This window comes from Crassostrea angulata, chromosome 9 (assembly GCF_025612915.1).
Source record: "Crassostrea angulata isolate pt1a10 chromosome 9, ASM2561291v2, whole genome shotgun sequence".
NCBI lineage: Eukaryota > Metazoa > Mollusca > Bivalvia > Ostreida > Ostreidae > Magallana > Magallana angulata.
This window is the reverse complement of record NC_069119.1, coordinates 11,672,594-11,693,771: the sequence shown is the minus strand read 5'-3', so window position 1 is coordinate 11,693,771 and position 21,178 is coordinate 11,672,594. Positions and strand designations below refer to the sequence as shown.

The following is a 21,178-nucleotide window of genomic DNA, read 5'->3' as shown; positions in this document are numbered from 1 at the left end:
AGCTTCAGTCTACCAACCCGCAGGTCCCGAGTTCGAATACAGCAGGGACTTCTATTTTCACGATTCACAAAGATGATTTTTCCCAATACATTAAAAAATTTTACGTTATTTTCAGGTCGAACACATGCTAAAAACCAATAGCTTTACGTAATTTAGAAGAATGGTCTTGTATGCAGCACTTTTCCCAGATGTGTGGAGGACCCTTAATTTGAGTTGCTTGCCACTGTAATGAAATGTGTTAAAGAAAATGGGACAATACAATGCACTTTTGAACGACCCGACCTCCCCGTTACTCACACTTGAATCAACTTTTTCCTTTTAAATCTCCCTAGAAGTAAAAACCATCGGAAGTCATTAAATATACACATTTTTTATTAATCTCAACATTTGTTTACAAGTTGTTTACGTAACCACTCGTTATTAATTTAATCGGGCTCAGTTCTTTAACTTAGCTTTTGTCTGTGAACCCGACCCGATTTAAATGTTCGTAAGGAGATTAAATACACATGCATGAATTTAACGCTGCATGGTCATAATTAATCTGTGCAGTTAGGTGGCATCCAAAACATCGGATAAATGTTGTGACGTTTCTTCTTTTCTTTTTTCGGCAGAGCTAATAAGAAGATTATATTTTCTTTGGGAAGGAGATTATTCGTACACAATATATAATTATTCCGTTGAACAATTCAACATTCTGTGGAGTGCAGTGATTATAGAAAAACGATGCAATTTAACTTAGTGATATTATCTGCATCCTATACATAATGAATGGTGTTGTGATAATTGGAGTGTAAGAATTACATATCAATATGTCTGAATTACACAGTGATAGAAGAGAAAATAATGGGGCGGATCAAAGAATAGAGTCAGGGTCGGTGGACACGCCCCGCGCCCGGGCTAGATCAGTGATGACCACCAAGCTGTATGGAGGACGGCCATCTAGTGCTTTTTCTAACAGAGTGACCAGTGCCAGGAAAAAGAAAGGTCTTTCTAGTTTTTCTTTCTTATCGTTTTTTGTCGTCTCTATCTCAAACATTCCTTTGCTTTTACTCTCTCTCTCTCTCTCTCTCTCTCTCTCTCTCTCTCTCTCTCTCTCTCTCTCTCGTCAACAATTTTACTTTTTTTCTCCCATTCTGTATTATGTTTAATCAATATGATGTGATGTTTTTCTAGTTTCTCTTTTTTCTCTGTCTGTCAATTTTTGTGTTTCAGCATCTCTCTCTCTCTCTCTCTCTCTCTCTCTCTCTCTCTCTCTCTCTCTCTCTCTCTCTCTCTCTCTCTCTTCAGTGGCCCTAAACACTCCGCAATAACGTACACATTATACAGTCCCTTTTTTATCAGTACACCTGACCTGTTCCTTCTCATTCTTTAATTACTCAATCAGAATTACAAGTCCACAATTTGTACCGACATTATGGCACTGTCAATCCGGGGTTGCTGATAAATTTTAAACCAGTGGGTCCTCACTACACAAAGAACGGGCACTAGATACAATTCAATGGAACCACCACCACAGGTGTAGCTTTGAATTACCGTTATCTTGTATTGTTGGGCATTGTGTATTGATGTTAGTATTTCGTGATAAGTTATACGGCTCCTACACTAAGATTGCGGTATGGTTTGAATTGAACATATTTTATTGCAATTTTGTTAAATGGGATTCGGCACAAGTTCTGATAATTTACAATTAATTCGCCTTCTCCCAGCGTGTATTAATACAAATTATACGTTACACAATTTGTACAGAATTCATGTAGTTACACCATTTACATCGTAAGGAAAGAAATATAGAATAAAAGAGTAGCGTTTCTTGCCTCGGGGAATTAAACAAACAACAGCATTATTTTACTGCACACAAGGATTAAAATTCCATAAAAATGGATTTTGAAAACACAAGCAGGTGCCAATTTAAGTACTGATTTTGATTAAGACGCAATAAATATATAAGCTGTAAAATTTAAATAGATTTTGCATAATCTTAACGTTTACCTCACTGGGCCATCGTAACTACTTATTTATTGTATTATTTCTATTGTATATCCCAGTTGTCGTTGTTATGCCTACTTGTAATGTATTTTGTTTTTAACCTAATCAAAGGAATTTTGTTGTTTTATTACAAATTAATTATTTTCGTCTATTTTGTATGTGTATTAAGATTTGAAAGTGATCTATTGAACTGCCGATCAATAGACTGCGATTCATTTGACCGGCAACGTACTTTAGAAAAAGTAAAATTGCTACAAGATTAAAAGATAACTTAATTATGGTTTTTTTACTATTGTTCTTAAAATTTATTTTCATGGTATGGAAACCTTCAGTAATTTATAATAATATTTCAAACACAACATACTAAAAACGGAATCTATCTATCTATCTATCTATCTATCTATCTATCTATCTATCTATCTATCTATCTATCTATCTATCTATCCATCCATCCATCCATCCATCCATCCATCCATCCATCCATCCATCCATCCATCCATCCATCCATCTATCTATCTATCTATCTATCTATCTATCTATCTATCTATCTATCTATCTATCTATCTATCTACATGTACAAAAGAACCTTTTTTATTTGCTCTGATATCTCGATTGAAAAATTTAATTAAAATGAATTTTGGATTTGAATTTGAATTTGAAAAGAAAATGACTTGCAATTGAATTTTTATTTCAACATTTACGAGGGGTTTTTTTTCGTTCCAGAAGACGTCTTGGTTCTCAGTCATCAGAGCCTTATGACGTTTGCTTCTTTCGTGAACCAACAGTTGATAGAGCAAATCGCCGTCAAACTAGGAGTCCATAGATCCACCATCAATAAAATAAAGACAAATGTGATTGATGAAGTGAGCAAACTAAATGAACCAATCGTCTTGCAGAATTTCAAGATGTTGTGGTCCTGGCGCGGTCCGAAGTCAACCTCCAGAATGGTAGAGCAATTGTTGAACGTTTTACGCGGAATAAACCGGTGGGAACTTGCTGCGGTTGTAAGCACTGCACATAAAGAACAAAGAAGAATGCGCATGACCGATTTTATGTGATTTCCGGTTCCGATTGGAACGCTAGCTTGAAGAATATGAAAGAAGAAAAATGCGCATTACCGATTTTATGTAATTTGTAATTTCCGAATCCTATTGGAATGCTTAATTTAATATATGAGGAACATATTTCTGTCGCAGTTTCATGAACTATGGAAGTAATGGGAAAAGTGTGCATAATTTTTACTAATGCGCATGAAATAACATTAATTAACACCAACATGTTAATGATTGAACTTATGTAATTATCAAAAGCGACTCTGTGACCTATTTTTATTGTTTTTCATTGTTCATATATATATGTTGTAAAATTTGTTTAAAATAATGACGAAGAATTACTGTATATTGCAAGGGAAATAATTTTTCATACAAGTATAATTATAGTAAACGGTTCCTTGTAATCAAGCTTTATTAAATATCGGGCAGTGTATACATGTACAGTTATGCTTTAAACGTGTTAACTTGTACTGTTTATGCGTTTTCAATTCATGGTAGTTTTTTAATCATAACGATTGAAACATACAGCTGCATAAGTTTCATTCAAAATTCTTTGCATGCAAATAAAACATATTTTTTAAAACACTTTGTAAGTTGGTTTTTTTAAAGATGTTAAACAAATAAGAAACCCGCAGTTTTTTTTAATTGTAGTTTTATATAATAATTGTTTGGCATTTTGATATTTATATTCTTACGCTAAATGTATTTTGACATACAGCTGCATTAGTTTCATTCGAAATTCTTTACATGCAAATAAAACATACAATGTATTTTTTAAAATACGTTGTTGCTTTTTATAGATGTTAGATAAAAAAGAAAATCGCAGTCTTACGATGAAAGCAAAGGGTACAGTAACATGAATTGTTGTTTTAAAAAAAAAAATTGCTTGGCATTTTGATATTCATATTCATATGTTAAATGTATATATACGTTACGCGTAGGTCGATACTGGTAAACATAGACCTATCTACAGATTTTATTCTATCGGTTGGTGTATACAAACAATCTCCCATCGAACAGAGATAAAGACAGGGGTCACCCCGTATCTACGTCTGACGACACAGGTATTTGGTAACACCGGAAGTGAAGTTTCACGGAAGTCTTATGGACGTTTTACTTTTTATTTTGATTTTTTGCCTTTCCTTCGTAGATGTGGCGAATTCAGGTTTGTCTTTGAATTAAAAATTCCTATGATTACTTCGTCTAATCAATGTTATGATACATATTGTCGTGTTGATACAGAAAAATCCAGAATTAAACATGTGAGCTGTTATACAGTAATATGAGAATGACAGTTTTAGCAACAACTGTAGCAACGCCGACAGATTCATGATGCCTCTGACTTCATTTTTATATCCAGATTGCAGATGTCGTAAACTTTTTGAATGCCAGGCCTTAACAGGAGCAAAAACGAGATGCTTTTTTGGCTGCCAGCCAGGATGGTCAGGCATCTCCTGTGGTAAATCTCTCTCTCTCTCTCTCTCTCTCTCTCTCTCTCTCTCTCTCTCTCTCTCTCTCTCTCTCTCTCTCACACAGAGAGAGAAAGAGAGAGAGAAACACCCCCATACACGCGGCTATATGCTACATGTATTCCAACTTGTCTTTAAGTTATGAAATATTATATATTAGATCAATAAATTATTTTATTTTTCAAATAATGTAAGCGTCTCTGAGATAAGGTTTATCCGGTATAAACTATTCCAACTTGTCTTTAAGTTATGAAATATTATTAGAGCAATAGAATATTTTTTTTCAAATAATGTAAGCGTCTCTGAGATCAGGTGTATCTGCCAGTGGTATAAACTATTCAAAATGACACTTCAATCACATGCCATTATAATAAGCATATAACCCAGCACATGTATATGTTAATCAAAATCTCTGTAGAAATTTGGGCTCGGCTTGATATTTACACTGACAGCTTTTTTTTTTAAATCTGGGGCAACTCTTTTTCATTTACATGTATCATTTTTTATGTGTTGTTAGTTAGATTCCTACCTCAATTGTAAAAAACAATGAGATTGTTTCAGTACATGGTTAATATTACAACATGCTTCAGATACATTAACATTTAAACCTTCCAGTGTCTTTGTCAATAAAAACACTACAAATCAATTTTGTAATATATTGTCCAATACAGTTCACAAAAGAGTATTTGAATATTTAATCATACCATTGGTGAAAATTTAAAGTATTATGGAAATATTCTGTTGATATTTTGAGGTGATCCCATATAGTCAGGCTTGATTGACTTAAATCTTTCATAATGTGTTTTTGGCTTTTTTGGACTTCTTTGTATTTGATCACATCCTGACCTTATTTGATCATCTCATAGATTCCTTATTCTTTTATATGACAGTCTAAATTCTCATGTACACTGTTCCGCGATTGTGTTAAACTCGGTATAATGCAATTATATGAGAGTAAAATGATGAAGCATTTGGGGGGTCTTGCATAATTAAAACACCGATTGTATGCTAAAGATTCTGACACACAAACGCACGAAATTCGCAAATGAGAACACAAAGCTCAAGATGTTCAACAAACTGATCATCAAATCTCAAAACTTTAGAGATTACCTCAAGCCATAAACTATTGTTAATAGAGCTGGATACTCGTGGCTACATATACCATCTTTAGACCAATAGCTCGGTACATAGGTATCGAAAAAACTTTTTTTCTTTAATGTATTAAAATTTTAATAGTTTATAGTCAAATATAAATGTATATTTTAAAGATTAAGGCAGACCTTATGATAAAGTTGGCCACCCAGCCTGCTTATTAATTAATTCACGAGAAAAATCGTATGATTTAGGTTAAAAATCTGAGTATTTCTCTATATTTTTTTAACAAAGCTCTTCTTATAAAGGAGAGACATATAGTATAATATTTCCATTTTTCAGTGTCGTTGTCTTTGTGATAACACTACAAATCGATCTTGTGTTGTAGAATCCAATAAATTCAAATGCCGTATTTTTGGTGTGCGAGCGGGGTTTCTATAACTAATAGAAATGAAAATCACATAAATATATCAAATGGATATTCTATCATTTAATCGTACAATTGCTAATAATTATATAGATATAAGTTACTCTGTAACAAGGAATCATTCTTTGAATTTTAATAGGTAATAATTTCGATCGGAGCGTGATCAAATCTATCATAAAGCCCTCAGGGTTTTATTAGATTTGACCATGTCACGTTCAAAATTACCACCATTTAATACTAAAAGAATGATTTCTTTTTCCTTAAATAATGCATACCACCGTTCTTAAGTTTTCATGCAAACATCAACTTTATATTGACTTGGTGTTTTGTGGCTCTTCTTTTGTACCCCATTTAACAACTTTTTAAGAACCATTTTAACAAGACCTTGGATTTTCAGTCCGACGTAGCTATTAATTCCTGCGTCAAAACAAGTAAAAAATGACGCGGTTTCAAGCAAAATATCCACCGATTGCGCAGTCTTAGCTCAAATGCCGGACAAATCTTGTTGATTTCAGAGAGCCACGACTGAGTGGTTGACAATGAAATAGACAGGCCTACGTCACATCGATGTTTAACACAACTACCAAAAGTCCAAGCTCTTGCTATAAATGTTCTATTTGTTTTAATTTTTTTTCCAGATAACAAGACCGATATAACTATGGCATCACGTTGCCATTGCTACTACGAATTTGATTGCAATCATGGCGGAGGATATTGTACACGATGTCTGAGTGGCTGGACGGGCATGCGCTGTGGTATAATGATTTATAATGTTTTATATTATGAAATACCAATAATACTAAAGATCATTTTTTGCATTTTAAGCGTGTTTTTCTTTTAGAGAAGGTGTCCATCTACTTTTTTAGTTAAAATTTTTGTCAAACATGTGCCAATTCTAAAGACTACTTTCAAAATCAATTTTATTTCACTTCTGGGCGTTGCATCGAATTCAGAGAGAGAGAGAGAGAGAGAGAGAGAGAGAGAGAGAGAGAGAGAGAGAGGGCAATAAACAGCCAGCTTGATCGATTTGTATTATATATATATAAAAATTGCTTTTGCGTTGGAAATTTGAAACTCATATCATTAATTAAATGGAGGAATTTCAGCCTCCAGCTAGTCTTTTAACCTTTAATTCTGGTTTGTTGTAGATAAAAAGTGTACCCCTAGATTCTTTGGGTTTAAAACCGTACAAATACGTCATCATTTAGTCTTTACCGTCCCTGGCTGTTTCCATGCCTTTAGTTATAGTTTGCATGGTTCATTAAAAAAACACAAAGAAAATACCACCCTGCGTTTTTGTTTTCGAATTTATTTCTTTCAGTAAATTTTTGGCCAAGATTTATTAAGGAAAAAGTATTATTAATATATGCAATGCTAGCTAGTTGAAAAAGGATAATTCAGATATTTGTGAACAACAAAATTAGAACATATGTGATGTTAATTGGTTTGATACCGTTACCTTGTTTTCCTTTTTCAGAGAGAAAGATAACTCCCATAATCTATAAAAACACGCACAGAAATTCGGAAGGTATGAAAAAATTTTTAAGGAACTAGGAATCGTTCTTTGAGTATTAGGAAGTGATAAAGATTTTTATAGTTTACTTTTGTAGCGGACATAGTTTACTTTCGTAGTAGGTCAATGCGTGGTCAAATCCAATTAAAGCCCCAATGGCTTCATTATAAATATGATCACGCTCCGACCAAAATTATCACCTCATAATATTCAAAGAATGGTTCATTATATCTTATATTTTTCAGTAATTGTTCTACGAGTAAATTTTAGAATAAACGCATATGTATGTGTTATCTTTTAATTAGGCATGCGCCTTTACAATACGTTGTTTGAATTGATTGCACTGTACAACACAAAATCGAGTTGTATTGTTATCACAAAGACACTTAAAATGTAAAATTAATGCATTATGCCGACTTTACCTCACACAGTCGCGAAACACAGTACACTGTAACAAGGAGATAGGAATCGCTCTTTAAAAATGATGAGGTTATCAGATACTGTGGAATTATTAGATTTCGTGGTGGCTCAATTTTCGTGGAATTCGTGGTTACCTCTCATCCACGAAATAACATCCTCCACGAATTGATAAATTAGGGTAATAAAGTCATATTCCCTTTTGTAGATATATAAGAATACACGAAATTACGTCCCCACGAACCTGTAAAATTTAAGTCAACCACGAAAATTGGCCCCCACGAAATTTCATAATTCCACAGTAGGATTAGGGGTGATCAAATCCAATAACAATCCAGTAAAACCGAAATGGGGTTAAGGTAGATCTGATCACGTCCCGGCCGAAATTATCACCCCATAATACATGTATTCAAAAAATATTCAAAAAATGATTCTTTAAAACACATATTTATATAGTTTTCAGAAATTGCACGATTAAATATTGAAATACTCAGTGATGAAATGTATCGGGCAATACATTGCAAAATCTATTTATAGTGTAATCAGAAACAAAGACACTGGAAAATATAAATACTAACAGATAAAAGAATAGGCACAATTTTTGCAAGCAATCATGGAAATTTCTCGAAGCATCGAGAAAGTATACGGAAAACCCAAGGCAAATTTGTGGGTTGTTTTAGTCCCCTTTCTAGACATTCAGTCCACTTTCTGTTGATTTAATGACTTCTCTTTATATTCTAAGTGTCAACTTTTGAAATTGTGTTTTTAATTCATGCTTGTTCGTAGTAGACAAAGTCAATAATTCTAATACTGTTTGAAGCGTTTTATTCTCTCCCCGTGTTGTTTTCTCCTTTCTATATCTGCAAACGGCTTCGCACAGTCTTGAATTCGCCTAGATACAGTTGTGTTAAAAGAAACATAATTTGAGACATTGTATTTCGCACACTCTTAATTTTGTCTCTGAAAACGACGGCAAATGGGGCGAAAATAAAGGAGGTTGAATTTTTTTCCTGCATTCAGTACTTTCATTGTAATTATATGTCCTTCCTTGATATACTGTATACAGGGAAATATTCGCCCTGTTTGATTTTCGCCCTCGTTGTCAGCGGGCGAATTTAGAACTGGGCAAATACCAATATTCGAAGTTATCTCTTCAGTACACAATCTTGTCAGGGCGAATTTAAGAAGGGGCGAAACCATTTACAAGACTAGTGTAGAAGGGGCGAAAATAACCTTGTATACAGTATGTCTACACAATCTCATAAACAACAACACATTAATGATTTCTAGGATTTCACAAGTATAAAAAAAACAATGCACAAAATTTCGCCATTGTATAAGTACAACAAGATGTTTAAACAGCAAAAGATAGATTTAAATGAATTAACCTAAAACAAAATGTAAAACATGATAATTTGATGATTTTTATCAATGAATAACTATGGGGGTTTTTTTTATTGTAGATGACTCCAGTGCTGTATATAATAGCCTTGGTTATATCGCCTTAATTATTTTAGGCGCGACGTTTTTTTGCTGTTGCATTGCTGCAGGAATAAGGTAATTTGTTTTAAGGTGGCTCACTATACATGTACTTTGTATAGTTCCTCAAACCGCAAAAAACGACTTGGTTATGACACACAGAATGATGCATAGGAAGTATATGAGTCAAATTGGGGAAATAACCTCTGATATGATTTGAACTCAGGATCTGCGTGAAACAAAACCGATAATTTAAGCACTGAGGTATAATAATATTCAACAAAATCTATCAATACAAACAACTTCACAAAACATCTAAATCGCAATTATATGACGGTATGTCTTCAAAAGTATAGACCTTGAGATAGTGAGCTACAATGTATCTTTAAGGACTATTTCTTTTTTTGGATTACCAGATCAAATATCAAAGAAAACTATTATTTTAGATGAGAGCTCAAGTGGGTTATTCTGATCACTTTTTGTCCGGCGTCCGTCTTTCCATCTGTTTGTTTGTCTTTTAAGCATTTTACATTTTCGACATTTTCACCAGAACCACATTGTCGATATCAGTCAAGTTTGACATGAGACATATTTAAATGAAAGAGATTCACTTTGGTTAACATAGGGTCATACAATCTTTTCAGGGGAGATAATACATGGTTTTCGATAGACGTAATTTTGGATGAGGCACATCCCGGCCATATTGTATGGCAGTACTATGAATGTTTTTCTTGGAGCAACCAACTTTAAACGAGATATGCATTAATATACTTTAGGGGAAATATAAATGACATCTATGACAAGGCTTTTTGTAAAAATTATGATATCAACATTGAAGCAATTGTTTAATTTGTGTAGTCACTCGTAGATATAAAGATACAGCGGAAATGGGACAAATGTTCCTATTCCCTTTAGGAAACAAATTCTGCATTTGCGCATGTTCTGTTATTATAATACATGTAACTGTTTTTCTAGAAGAAAAAACTCTGGTGCTTCTCCTGGGTCTAGTGCTTCTCGGTCCTCAACTGATATTAGCAGGGACGGTCACACGTCACGGAACAGATCCAGCCGAATGTGGAGAACCGCGGCCAGTGCAGAGAGCCAGATGACCAATCCTTCCTTAAATTCCTTCCATGAAAGTAAAGCTCATTAAAATATCGTGCAATGCTTAGTTTTATGTCATTCTATAAATTTTGTGTTTTAAAGTAAAGTATTCATAGTTTAGTTAACGTTTAAGGTTTAAGTTCACTTGGATGATACATTTAACATGTTCATCGTCTATCCAACGTTTAACTTATGTGAAAGTTCAGTACACTGTGTAACATTTTTTTTCCTTTTAAGCCGTTATGGACGGACAATACATTGTATATTGAAGTACAAGATGGCAGTAAATTGTACATGTACATTAAATCATGAATGTTAAACTTCAAATCTATATGTGGACATAGCTGTACTTACGTTAACTTTGTACATTTTACATATGCAAGTGAAATACGTTATATAATGTCCATGGACGCAGCTATTTAGCAACCTTATATGAAAGTATGGATTTTCAACTTTAACCTTCAAGTTTGCTATCTTGGCAAAATATAAATACTTAAATGCCATTATGAAACAAGTTATATGCCAAAAGTTTCTTTTTTGCGACGTTGCAGTTGCCAAAAGTCCTTTTAAAAAGAATTTCTTTTTTACTACAAATTACAATGCTTACTTTTTCAAATAATATACAAATATGGAATCTGTCGGTGATTTTTGAGAGAAATAAAACAAAGTTGTTATGCTGTATCTTTAAATTTTGAATGATTAAATTCATGCCGTGTTATGCTCTCAAAGACAAAATATGAAGTTTAATTTCGAATTCTATCACGTGATATCACATAAGTATATTGATTTCGTTAAAAATATTTGCGACGACTGCGGAGAGAATTTCCGGGTTTAAAAATATGTAAAACAAAATGTGCTTTTGTCATCAATGGTCACTCTTCACGTGTTTCATAATTATTTTTTGACGATTTTAATGGAGCCCTTGAGAATAATGTGATTTGGAGTCCAAGATATTGAAGAAAAAAATGAGATTAAAAATAATGCATACTTTTGATATTTTTTTCATTAATATTTTACAGTTAACAGGGTGGACAATGGAACATCTCAGCACGTATCGTTTGAACTGCAAAATGACATTCCGTCTCATATGGAACCGCCGCCATCTTATGAATCAATTATGTCAAGGTCAAACGAAGCTTTTGAATCAACTGAATCTTTACCTACGTCATCCTTAGCATTAAACAAGGATTCCAGTGAAGTAATAGAAACGCCACCAGAATATGCAACAGTGACGTCACAATACAACAATAATTTACAACCGTCTTAGTCAGAAGTACTATCAAATGAGTTTTCGCAGACTAATCACGTCTAAAAACGAAATCCTGTGTACCTTGTAATGAATGATATTATAGTCGTATCTTGTGAAACGCACGTTAAAACAATAAATATTATAATAACATAAGGACATTATTTTCAATGCTTACTGAGCAATGGCGAAAGTGGTGGATTTCGATTGAGCATTGATATAAAGATACTGTATACAGGAAAATATTCGCCTCCGTTTCATTTTTCTGCCCTCGTTGTCAGCGGGAGATATCCCATGTCTCAGATCATCTCTCCGTGAGCATGACCGTGTCCGGACTGATTATTACTATTTGCAAGTGAAAATGGACGAAATTAACCCAGCATACATAAATTATGTACATGTGTAGCGAGGAAAACTATGATATTCATATACGAAATGATGCATGTTTTTATGGACGAGTCAAAAGATGGAACAAGATGTGTTTGTGAGTAAATAAGGCTGCATCAATCTACTTGAATGATGACAATCAATTGAAACAATTTGATACCCAACGGTGTTGTACCTTAACATGCAATTACTTAATTGCGTTGTATTCATCATTGTATCATTGAACAATCATAAACTTTTGTCTTGCCTGTGAAAAAGACACAGGATGAAGCTCTGTCATCTAAAATGTGTCTAAAAGGTTACTAAATGACATATCTTTTACATTCAGTAACCTTTCAAGATTCTTTATTCAAAGGCAGAACTTTCTCTTGTAAAACAGATAAGCAAATATCAGTTATCCACCTTTAAAAAAAAATACATTAGAATGCACCATTACCAAGTGCATATGCCGTGTTGGTACTTCTGAGTCTAATGTCTGTCTAATTTTTTATCCTATTTCTATTGATTTTTAAGCTGTATTTTGGTTATGTATACATGTACACAGATCCTTACATTTTCCGGTGTCTTTTTCTGCGATAACGAATTTTGTAATGTATATTCCAATACATTTCATCAATGATTATTTCAATATTGAATTGTACAATTTATGAAAATTTTATAAATATTGGTAATAAAAAACCATTCTTGGGATATTATGAGGTGGTCAAATTCGGTCGGGGGTAATCAAATCTATCATAAAGGCCTTTGGGCAAGAATGATTAAATTTTTTTAAACAGCTGAACGAAAAATCAAAATATGCACTTTTTTATGATACATAATTGTACCAATAACTATGTGCATGTGGATGTCTTGATCACTCTGAGATGAAAGACAGTCTAATGTTTAGTTTTCTTCTATTTCTATTGATCTATAAACTCTATTTTGCTCATGTGTACACCATTGGTGCAGTAAAACATGTATAACAAATAAAATTCAACACTAATCCTAAGAGTGAATGTATTTTTTGTAAAAATGATATGTCAAAGTGTTTATAACCAATAAGTAAAGGAGTATACATGTAGTTACTTAAAACGGTATGCAAGTTCGCTTATGACATAGGTACATTCAAATCACCAACGCTACTGAAATGTTATTAACAATTCTAAAATTGTCAAGATCAGTATACTTAATTGTTAGTTGGGAAAATATCTATATCTTATACTATAACGCAATACAAGTAACTTTATATGTAACAGAGGCCGACATTCAGATAGATAAATCAATATATATCATGGTGTGACACGAGTTACAAATCTTGGAATTTCCATAATTTTCAAGTATATTATCTGTTGTAAAATGGCTTTTTGAAATTGATATTTCTAAAAGAAATATTCGCAAAAAATGGTCACTGAAATGAAAAAAAGAAAGAACATTAATAAATAATAATCATGTTTATAAAAAATTCAAAAGTTCAAAGGATGCCAAGGAACATACCGTTGCCATGTTGAACCTCTCTATGATGCATATGTAACTTCCCTGCATCATATAATAGTGTTTTATTAATAAATATGTGTTAATACAATGTTAAATGTGTGTAGTAAACGTCCTTATGCATTTGTAAATTAATGTGGTTTACTTTCATGACTTCAACTTACGTCTTAATTAATTTAAATCGCATTCGATGTCATTTTATTATAACAATAAGTTCTTGAAAGGGATTACCCAAACACATGTAATGATGAAAAGTTTTGTTTTCGCCTTAGCTATTTGTTGCACTTTGTCTCATACAGACAGATACACACTTACGAAAATATTTTAAAAATAATAAAATGCACTGCTTTGGTTACAAGTAAATATTACGATATTTAAGTACCAAAAACAAGAGGGCTTCATTTATTATTTAACTATAATGTGTTGTATTTTATATAACACAAATTGTTATATTCAGTAGTAACTGAACACTATATATCTCAACATAGACCAATAATCAATAATCTAAATACAAGTTTTTTTGCAATGCGGCGGTATAACTAGCATACCAGATACAAGGAAGGTAGAACAAATGTAACATCATTAAAATTCGTGGGGGGGGGGGGGGGGGGGGGTTCGTGGATTGATTAAATTTTACTGGTTCGTGGGAACGTAATTTCGTGTATTTTCTTATATATACTTACAAAAGGAAAAATGACTTTATAACACTTATTTATTATCTCGTGGAGGATATTAATTCGTTGATGAGAGGTTTCCATGAATTCCACGAAAACTGAGCTACCACGAAATCTAATGACTCCACAGTAGTTCTGAAGCAACGTAATATCAAATTTAGATTGCGTAATATCATTGGCCACTGTTGGATATTGCCCACAACTGCAATCAATATTTGTATAATTCTATAATAAAACTCTACAATGAGCTTTTGCTTTTAAGAATATTTAAAACAATCAATACATGTATTAAATATACAATATACGTCAAATAAAAACGAAGGATACCTTATATATATATATATATATATATATATATATATATATATATATATATATATATATATATATATATATATATATATATATATGAACTTTAATGAATAAAAACACAAAGTCCGAGTAAAACAATTTTTACAGCTAGTTTTAAGTGTATATATGTACTTCTACCAAAGGGATTTTTATTCAGTTCCACATATGAAAGTAATTGTCAAAAGGCATCAAATCCTCAAATAAAAAACATTTACCTTCTGCTTTGTTTCAGGGGTCTTACCTTTTTTTGGTATGCCCAATTTCCCTGATTTATCAGATAATGGCTATTTATTTAATAATGGCTGAAATGGTGATCTTTAAAGTATTATTTAACATTCAGACAAGTAATGAAAATATATATACAACATCACATATTAAGGGTCATAGAAATAATATATTTAGTTTCTGCCCTTGAATACAAACATAAGCTAATTTAAGGGAGAATAAAAAAACGTGACACAGGGCTAAGCTTGCTCTTCACGTTTTCGACCTGAGCCCAAATATAGCTTGTACTTCAAGACATTTATGTTTATTCCACAATATAATATGAATTTTACGCATCAAACGAGCTATTTTTGACAAATTTCACGGATTATCTAAAGTTGATAGATTAACGCTGGCGTCAACCAAGAAAACGTCACAAATGAAACGCTGGATGAAACCGTGCGCACTCGAACTGTACTCGGCCTCCTTCAGCTGAAAGTTAGTTCTTATAAAAAAACTCGACATGACGGTTTTAACAATAATGTAGTCACGTTGAAGGATTCATAACGCCACTGATATGTTAGTTTGTTTCATATCTAGAAGTCGTAAACATTTTGATTGCATAACGGCAACATATCAAAAGCCAAACTGTAGTGATAATCAACATGGTATACATACGAAATTACCAAAACGATGAAAATTTTTTACATAGATTTTACAAATATCAACGTTTAGTCATTGTAACATTGTTTCGAGGATTTTTACCAACAAAAAGATCAATACAAAGGAATGCAAATCAAGCTTAATTATTGAATGACTTATTTTTTTCTTTTTATTGATGATACAGGCTATGGTGGATATCTTGCTGGTTTTAGTCTTATAGATTTTGTAGGCGGCCGGGGCGGTTTTTTGCTGTATCATCGCCTTAGTAAGATACTTTTTTAAGGTGCCTCGCTATTTCTTAAATAGTTTCTCAAATCAGCAGAAAACGACATTTTATAAAAGATAGCATGATGTATAGAAAGTCTATCTTATTTCAAATTGACGAGAGAAAAAAAATGGAAGTGATTTGAAATTGGGATCTTGAGGTCAAATTAACGAAACTTTAACTGAGATATGATGATATATACCAAAATTGCTCGATACAAAAATGTTACAAAACACTTCAACGGAAAAGCTCACCTTAAAGGGTTTTTGATGCAGTCAGTTGTGGGTATTTTTTAATCATTTTGTAAGTTTGAAACGTTGCTATGCAAGGAACAAAATAAATGTACCAACAACTGAAACTACCCTACAGTTATCATCGACAATATCGAATTTATTTATTTTTAAAATTTAGTACGACATGTCGTACATTATAATAATGTTTTTTTTTAAATTGGATAAGTGAAGATGTACTCACTAAACTCAGTGGAAGAAATTTTCATTGTGAAAGCGTTGTTAAATAGTAATCCAAGAAAGTTGACAAATTTTATATGTTAATACATTAACAAAAAGCTTTCAAGCTCAGTAAAGATTTTTCACAAAACTTCAAATGAAGACATTATTGAGCATTTTATCACTCTTTGGTTTGGGGTATATCTAACAATATCTGCACACAATAATCGCATTCGAATAAATCAGGCCTATTGGATGGAAAAAATATCACCATCAGATCTACCTAAAAGTTATTAAGTAAAGAAAAATTCCATTGTTATTTTTTTTTATTTCGACTTTAAGTATTTCCTTTTTTTTTGATAGAGCGTTTTTAATTGAGATGAATACAGACTTAATCTAAATGGACCTGACCATCAACTTTAGTAGTTAGTTTTGTTTATGCTTATAAAAGTTGACGTATTACGTCTCGAAAAACGAACTTTGTATATGTTGACGGATTAATTCTGGTCATTCATGTTTTCTCCTTGTTTTTTTAAATAGCGTGTACAAGCCATGCATAAAAGTATAGTTATTTAATTAAAAGTGGTAAAAATCAATATTTTGTACGGACTATTTTGTGACAAGTTAGTTAGTGATCGAAATATCCGGACGTGACTTACAATGTACTGAAGTGGTGGCGTTATTAAAACTCCTTGCAAAGTCGTTACTTCAAAGATAAGTCCATTCTTAGTCAAATAATTGATCTAAGAACTCGTAAATAGGAAAAGAAAATGAGCTAAGCAAAAAAAATTAGGGCTACAATTCAAGCATTTATTCGAGCTCCTGTAGCGCTTTGCCATAATAACGACCTTTTTACGCAGAATTTAAAGTTTTATGAGGGCTGCCAACTTGAGTTTAGCACAAGCGAGCTTTTTCACACATCTATTTCATCTTACTCTGTCGCGAAAGCAAAAAAGTTCATGTGTAATGCCAAAGTGACCTCGCACTATATTTCCCGTGGTAAATGTAGAGGTCGATCAAGCTAGGTCGATTTAGTAGGTTGTCGTGTATTTGGTACCGAATTGCTATTTCGTTCTGATCACTCGGCTAATTAGTTTTTGCTTTACTTCTGAATAAGTATTTTGTGGAATTGACTAGGGAATGATACACATGCTAGCTCCATGGATTATTGTCACATTGAAACAATAGAGGGAAAGGATCTATTTGATATTTAAAATTACAACCATATCATTAAATAATTAAAGAAAAAATCTATGTCGAAGTTGCAAATCGGCAAACCTTTAAATAGGAATGGATAATCACATACCTAAAAGGGGGTTACGCCTACAACGAAAGTATGTTGGCATACAAAATGACACTTATATACTGTCAACGAATTTATCAATAACAGATCTGAACTACATACAGTTTGCCAACTTTCTCGAAACTAATTAGATTTCTTTTAAGACTTAAGGACTGTTGTTATTGTTGGGTTTTTTGGGGGAGAGGGGGCAAATCTTCTGGTATTTGAAGCTCCAGCTCCGCTAGACACAGTGGTTTCGCCATAAAGAATATGGACTTTTATTGTAGATGGAATTATGAGTCTAATGATTCTCATGATTCTAGAGTTAATCATCCCTCAACTTCTCGACCCTCAACTATTCGACTTGCAGCTTCTCGACCCCAAATTGCTCAACTTTTAACTTCTCGACCCCCAACTGCTCGACCCTCAGCTTCTCGACCTCAAACCGCTCGACTCTTAACTCATCAGCCCTCAACTGCTCGACCCTCATCTTATATTATTAGGGACGGTTCCACATAACGTGACAGAGCAAGTCAAATGTGGAGGACGACAACCGGTGCAGAAAGCCAAATGACCAGTCACTCCTTTGATACCTTATATAAAAGTAAAGTTTACTTCATTAAATAAAGTCTATACAGACATAAACGTTCAATGTTGAGGTACATATAGCAAGGAAAAGTTCGGATAAAGTACTCGTCAATATTTTTGTAAAATAAAAAAGTTGCTGTACTTGATGGCTTATGAGTGTTGCTAAGTTCATGAAATTATTTTTTAATGATTATCATTAGTTAGAAGGATGTATCTTGTTAAAATTGGTATGCAATATGTAGGTTCCTAATGTTAGGTACATGAGAATCGGAAGTAAATCGCGAAACTTGAAGCTATACAGACGGGAGGTAAAATAACTCGAACAGTAGGTAGATTGGACATATCAAGCTCTTCACTGGTAAGTTTCTGACGTGTGATGGTTCAGCATGCACCACACCGTTCGGAAGGTCAATTTTCTGCAGGGAACAAGCTGGGGATGTATAAAAATCTGAAAAATCATAAAAAATGCGTGAAATATGAAAGGGTAAAATCTTAGAAAAACCACAACTAGTAGTAAAATTATCACGTTCTGACTAGTAATTCTCCTCAGAAATTTATGATTGGTCTTATAAGGAGTGAATTAAAGGCATTGTACTGGATGGGAACTGAGGAAATTCTAGTTACAGAGTTAAGAAGAAACACATCTCCTGGCCACAATGAATTTTATAAACAAAAACTGTCCTCTGTCAGCTTAACGTTTTAAAGGTAGGTCGCCTGCGGGGGCATTTGTGGCGTTACGACACATCTTGTGTATATTAGGACTGTCCTGTTTACACAAAAATATTAAACACACTTCGTGAAATCCTTTTGTTCCTATAACACAATAATTATTGTATTATTTAGTATACAAATATAGAATTAAATTTTAAGAATTTTAAAGCGTTATGCTGTAATATTAAAGTTTTGCTCATTTAACGCTGTGTTGTGTTTTCAAAGAGGAAATATGAGGAAAGGTGCACCAACATATATTTTATAATTACAGTTTGACAATTTTAATGAATTCCTATACGGGGATGATGAAACTTAAAATCCAAAAAAGAAATTTCTGAGAGTTCTACATACCTTTGATTTATCTTTTCACTTTTATTTTACAGTTAACAGGACAAGCAATGATACACCTCGTCACATTTCTTTTGAGCTACAACCAGATCTTTCGTCTAATTTGGAACTGCCGCCGTCTTATGAATCAGTTATTTCAAACGAAACTTTTCAATCATCTGGACTGCGTTTTACACACCAGTTAATAACATAACAGATAAACACATCTAATATCTAAATGAAAAAAAAACAATGTAAATGAAACAAATCTGTTGTACATTGTAGCCCATTACAAAAAAACCTATCCAATGAAGGTAAGGGAAAACTGGTTATTATATAGTTTAGATCTTTATTTGTAGAGTTTCTTCCTTTTGAGTTTATGACCAATTATGAATACATTTTACTACATCTTAAAAATAGGACAACGTGTTCCAGTGTTAATTCGTTTCTCTCCTTTTTGTTGGTCAAAAATTTTACCTTGTAGTTTATACACACAAAAATGTTTAAAATAGTATCTGTTCATTTTCTTGAGATTTAAACAATTTTCGTCATTAAGAGCGTATATTGAATGCAACTGTTCTTTTAGCTTTTAAGTAAATTGGGAAACTATAAAATGACATTTGAACAATGAATAGATAAGCCATTATAAGGCATTCAGACTTACATACATGTATCTCAGACCTAAATTAGAATGTTTTGTTTTCCTTTAAACGGCGAAATGCCATTTTCATTTTAATGCTATTTCTCGTGGTCTTTGTTAGTTTTTGGGGTTGTTTTTTGGTTTGGGGGGTTTTTTTTGCTTAATCCGCTTCCGCTAAATCAAGTGCATCACTGAATGTAATTCAAATATGTGTGAGAATAGGAACATCTAGAAATACGCCAATTCAAATCCACGCTAACCCAATGCAAATTGATTTCTGATAAATATTGTATGCAATTACATGTATTTTAATACGAGTACTGTAACCTAGCAATTTCATAGTCTATATAAAGCAACGTATTTACATTTCATTTGTTATAATTTTTTTCAGTTAATTACAAAACCGAGTTATAGTAGACAGACTCTATCGTTATTGTAGATTTGAATAAAACAAAAAATTCGAAAAAAATATTTTAGCCTCATATTTTTGAAACAGAATCTATACAAAACAATTAATTTACAACTGTTTTGATTGATATGATACTATTTAACAGCCATCAAATTGAAATATTCATAAGTATTTGATTTATAAGCATTCACTTATTTGGTTTTAAGTAATAAGTTCTTTTGTGAAACGCAGTCCTACTTTTAATTCTGTCTACATAAACAAACAAGGAGCCAAATCAAGTAATAGATTCGCCACCAAGTTACTTATCAGTGACGTCACAATTTACGAAGTTTTTTTGTATTAGAATACTTTCAACTTACGTTGTGCAGGTTAATCACGTATAATAGCTGAAAGCAGTATATGGTATTATGAATGATAAATATATCGTGTAATATAGTTGTATCTTGTGAAACATACATCGAGGTAAGTTGTACATGTATTAAGACATTACTTCAAAGCTGATAGATCGATATAGCAGTTCTAGAATAATTTTGAGATAGTTTTGTAAAGGTTTTAGTACGATATACATGTATCTGGTAAGATCATAGATTTATGAAGATAAAAATGGCCTACCAAATCACGTTCCTCGTGATTTCGGCGAGAGCTGCATATCCCGTTAGTATATACGTCCCTTATAATATTCAGCGATATTGACCATTCGAAGGACCATGTGTAAATTTTGATATATTTTATAATTTATCAATATAAACTTTTGCTTTGCATGTGAATGAAAAAACAAAATGAAGCTCTGCAAGTCAAACGTTTTTAATCCAATAACTATATATTTTACAGTATAATTACTCAAAATATTCTGTAAGTGCGCTTATGGCATAAAAATATTCAAGTAAACAATGTCACTAAAATTCTACTTAAATGATTTTACAATGTCGAAATCAAGACACTTAATTGTTAGTGGGTAAAATAACAATATCTT

General features: G+C 32.6%; 3 protein-coding genes across 4 annotated transcripts in view; 2 read left to right on the top strand and 1 right to left on the bottom strand.

Annotated features, from left to right (window-relative positions):
* LOC128163383 (uncharacterized) overlaps window positions 1-21,178 on the bottom strand; it is a 94,241-nt gene that overhangs the window by 36,584 nt on the left and 36,479 nt on the right. The gene's annotated exons all lie outside the window — the stretch shown is intronic.
* On the top strand, window positions 499-3,820 carry LOC128163386 (uncharacterized). 2 transcript variants are annotated; one of them, XM_052826977.1, is made up of 2 exons: window positions 499-984; window positions 2,713-3,820. In XM_052826977.1, exons 1-2 carry the CDS (start codon window positions 810-812, stop codon window positions 3,042-3,044), a joined length of 507 nt encoding a protein of 168 aa, XP_052682937.1. In that variant the 5' UTR covers window positions 499-809; the 3' UTR covers window positions 3,045-3,820. The 2 variants fall into 2 exon arrangements, with proteins under 2 accessions (XP_052682937.1, XP_052682936.1); XM_052826976.1 differs by having other exon boundaries at window positions 512-984; window positions 2,710-3,819.
* On the top strand, window positions 4,013-13,155 carry LOC128163385 (uncharacterized). The gene is made up of 7 exons (XM_052826975.1): window positions 4,013-4,203; window positions 4,399-4,497; window positions 6,665-6,781; window positions 7,504-7,554; window positions 9,420-9,513; window positions 10,411-10,574; window positions 11,559-13,155. Exons 1-7 carry the CDS (start codon window positions 4,143-4,145, stop codon window positions 11,804-11,806), a joined length of 834 nt encoding a protein of 277 aa, XP_052682935.1. The 5' UTR covers window positions 4,013-4,142; the 3' UTR covers window positions 11,807-13,155.

What these genes read in the sequence shown, in the direction of transcription:
- LOC128163386 (XM_052826976.1), top strand. Translation starts at nt 810, where the DNA reads ATGTCTGAATTACACAGTGATAGAAGAGAAAATAATGGGGCGGATCAA. An exon ending in CAGTGCCAGGAAAAAGAAAG is followed by an intron (nt 985 to 2,709) that starts GTCTTTCTAGTT and finishes TTTTCGTTCCAG; the next exon opens with AAGACGTCTTGGTTCTCAGT.
- LOC128163385 (XM_052826975.1), top strand. Translation starts at nt 4,143, where the DNA reads ATGGACGTTTTACTTTTTATTTTGATTTTTTGCCTTTCCTTCGTAGAT. An exon ending in CGTAGATGTGGCGAATTCAG is followed by an intron (nt 4,204 to 4,398) that starts GTTTGTCTTTGA and finishes TTTTATATCCAG; the next exon opens with ATTGCAGATGTCGTAAACTT. An exon ending in ATGGTCAGGCATCTCCTGTG is followed by an intron (nt 4,498 to 6,664) that starts GTAAATCTCTCT and finishes TTTTTTTTCCAG; the next exon opens with ATAACAAGACCGATATAACT.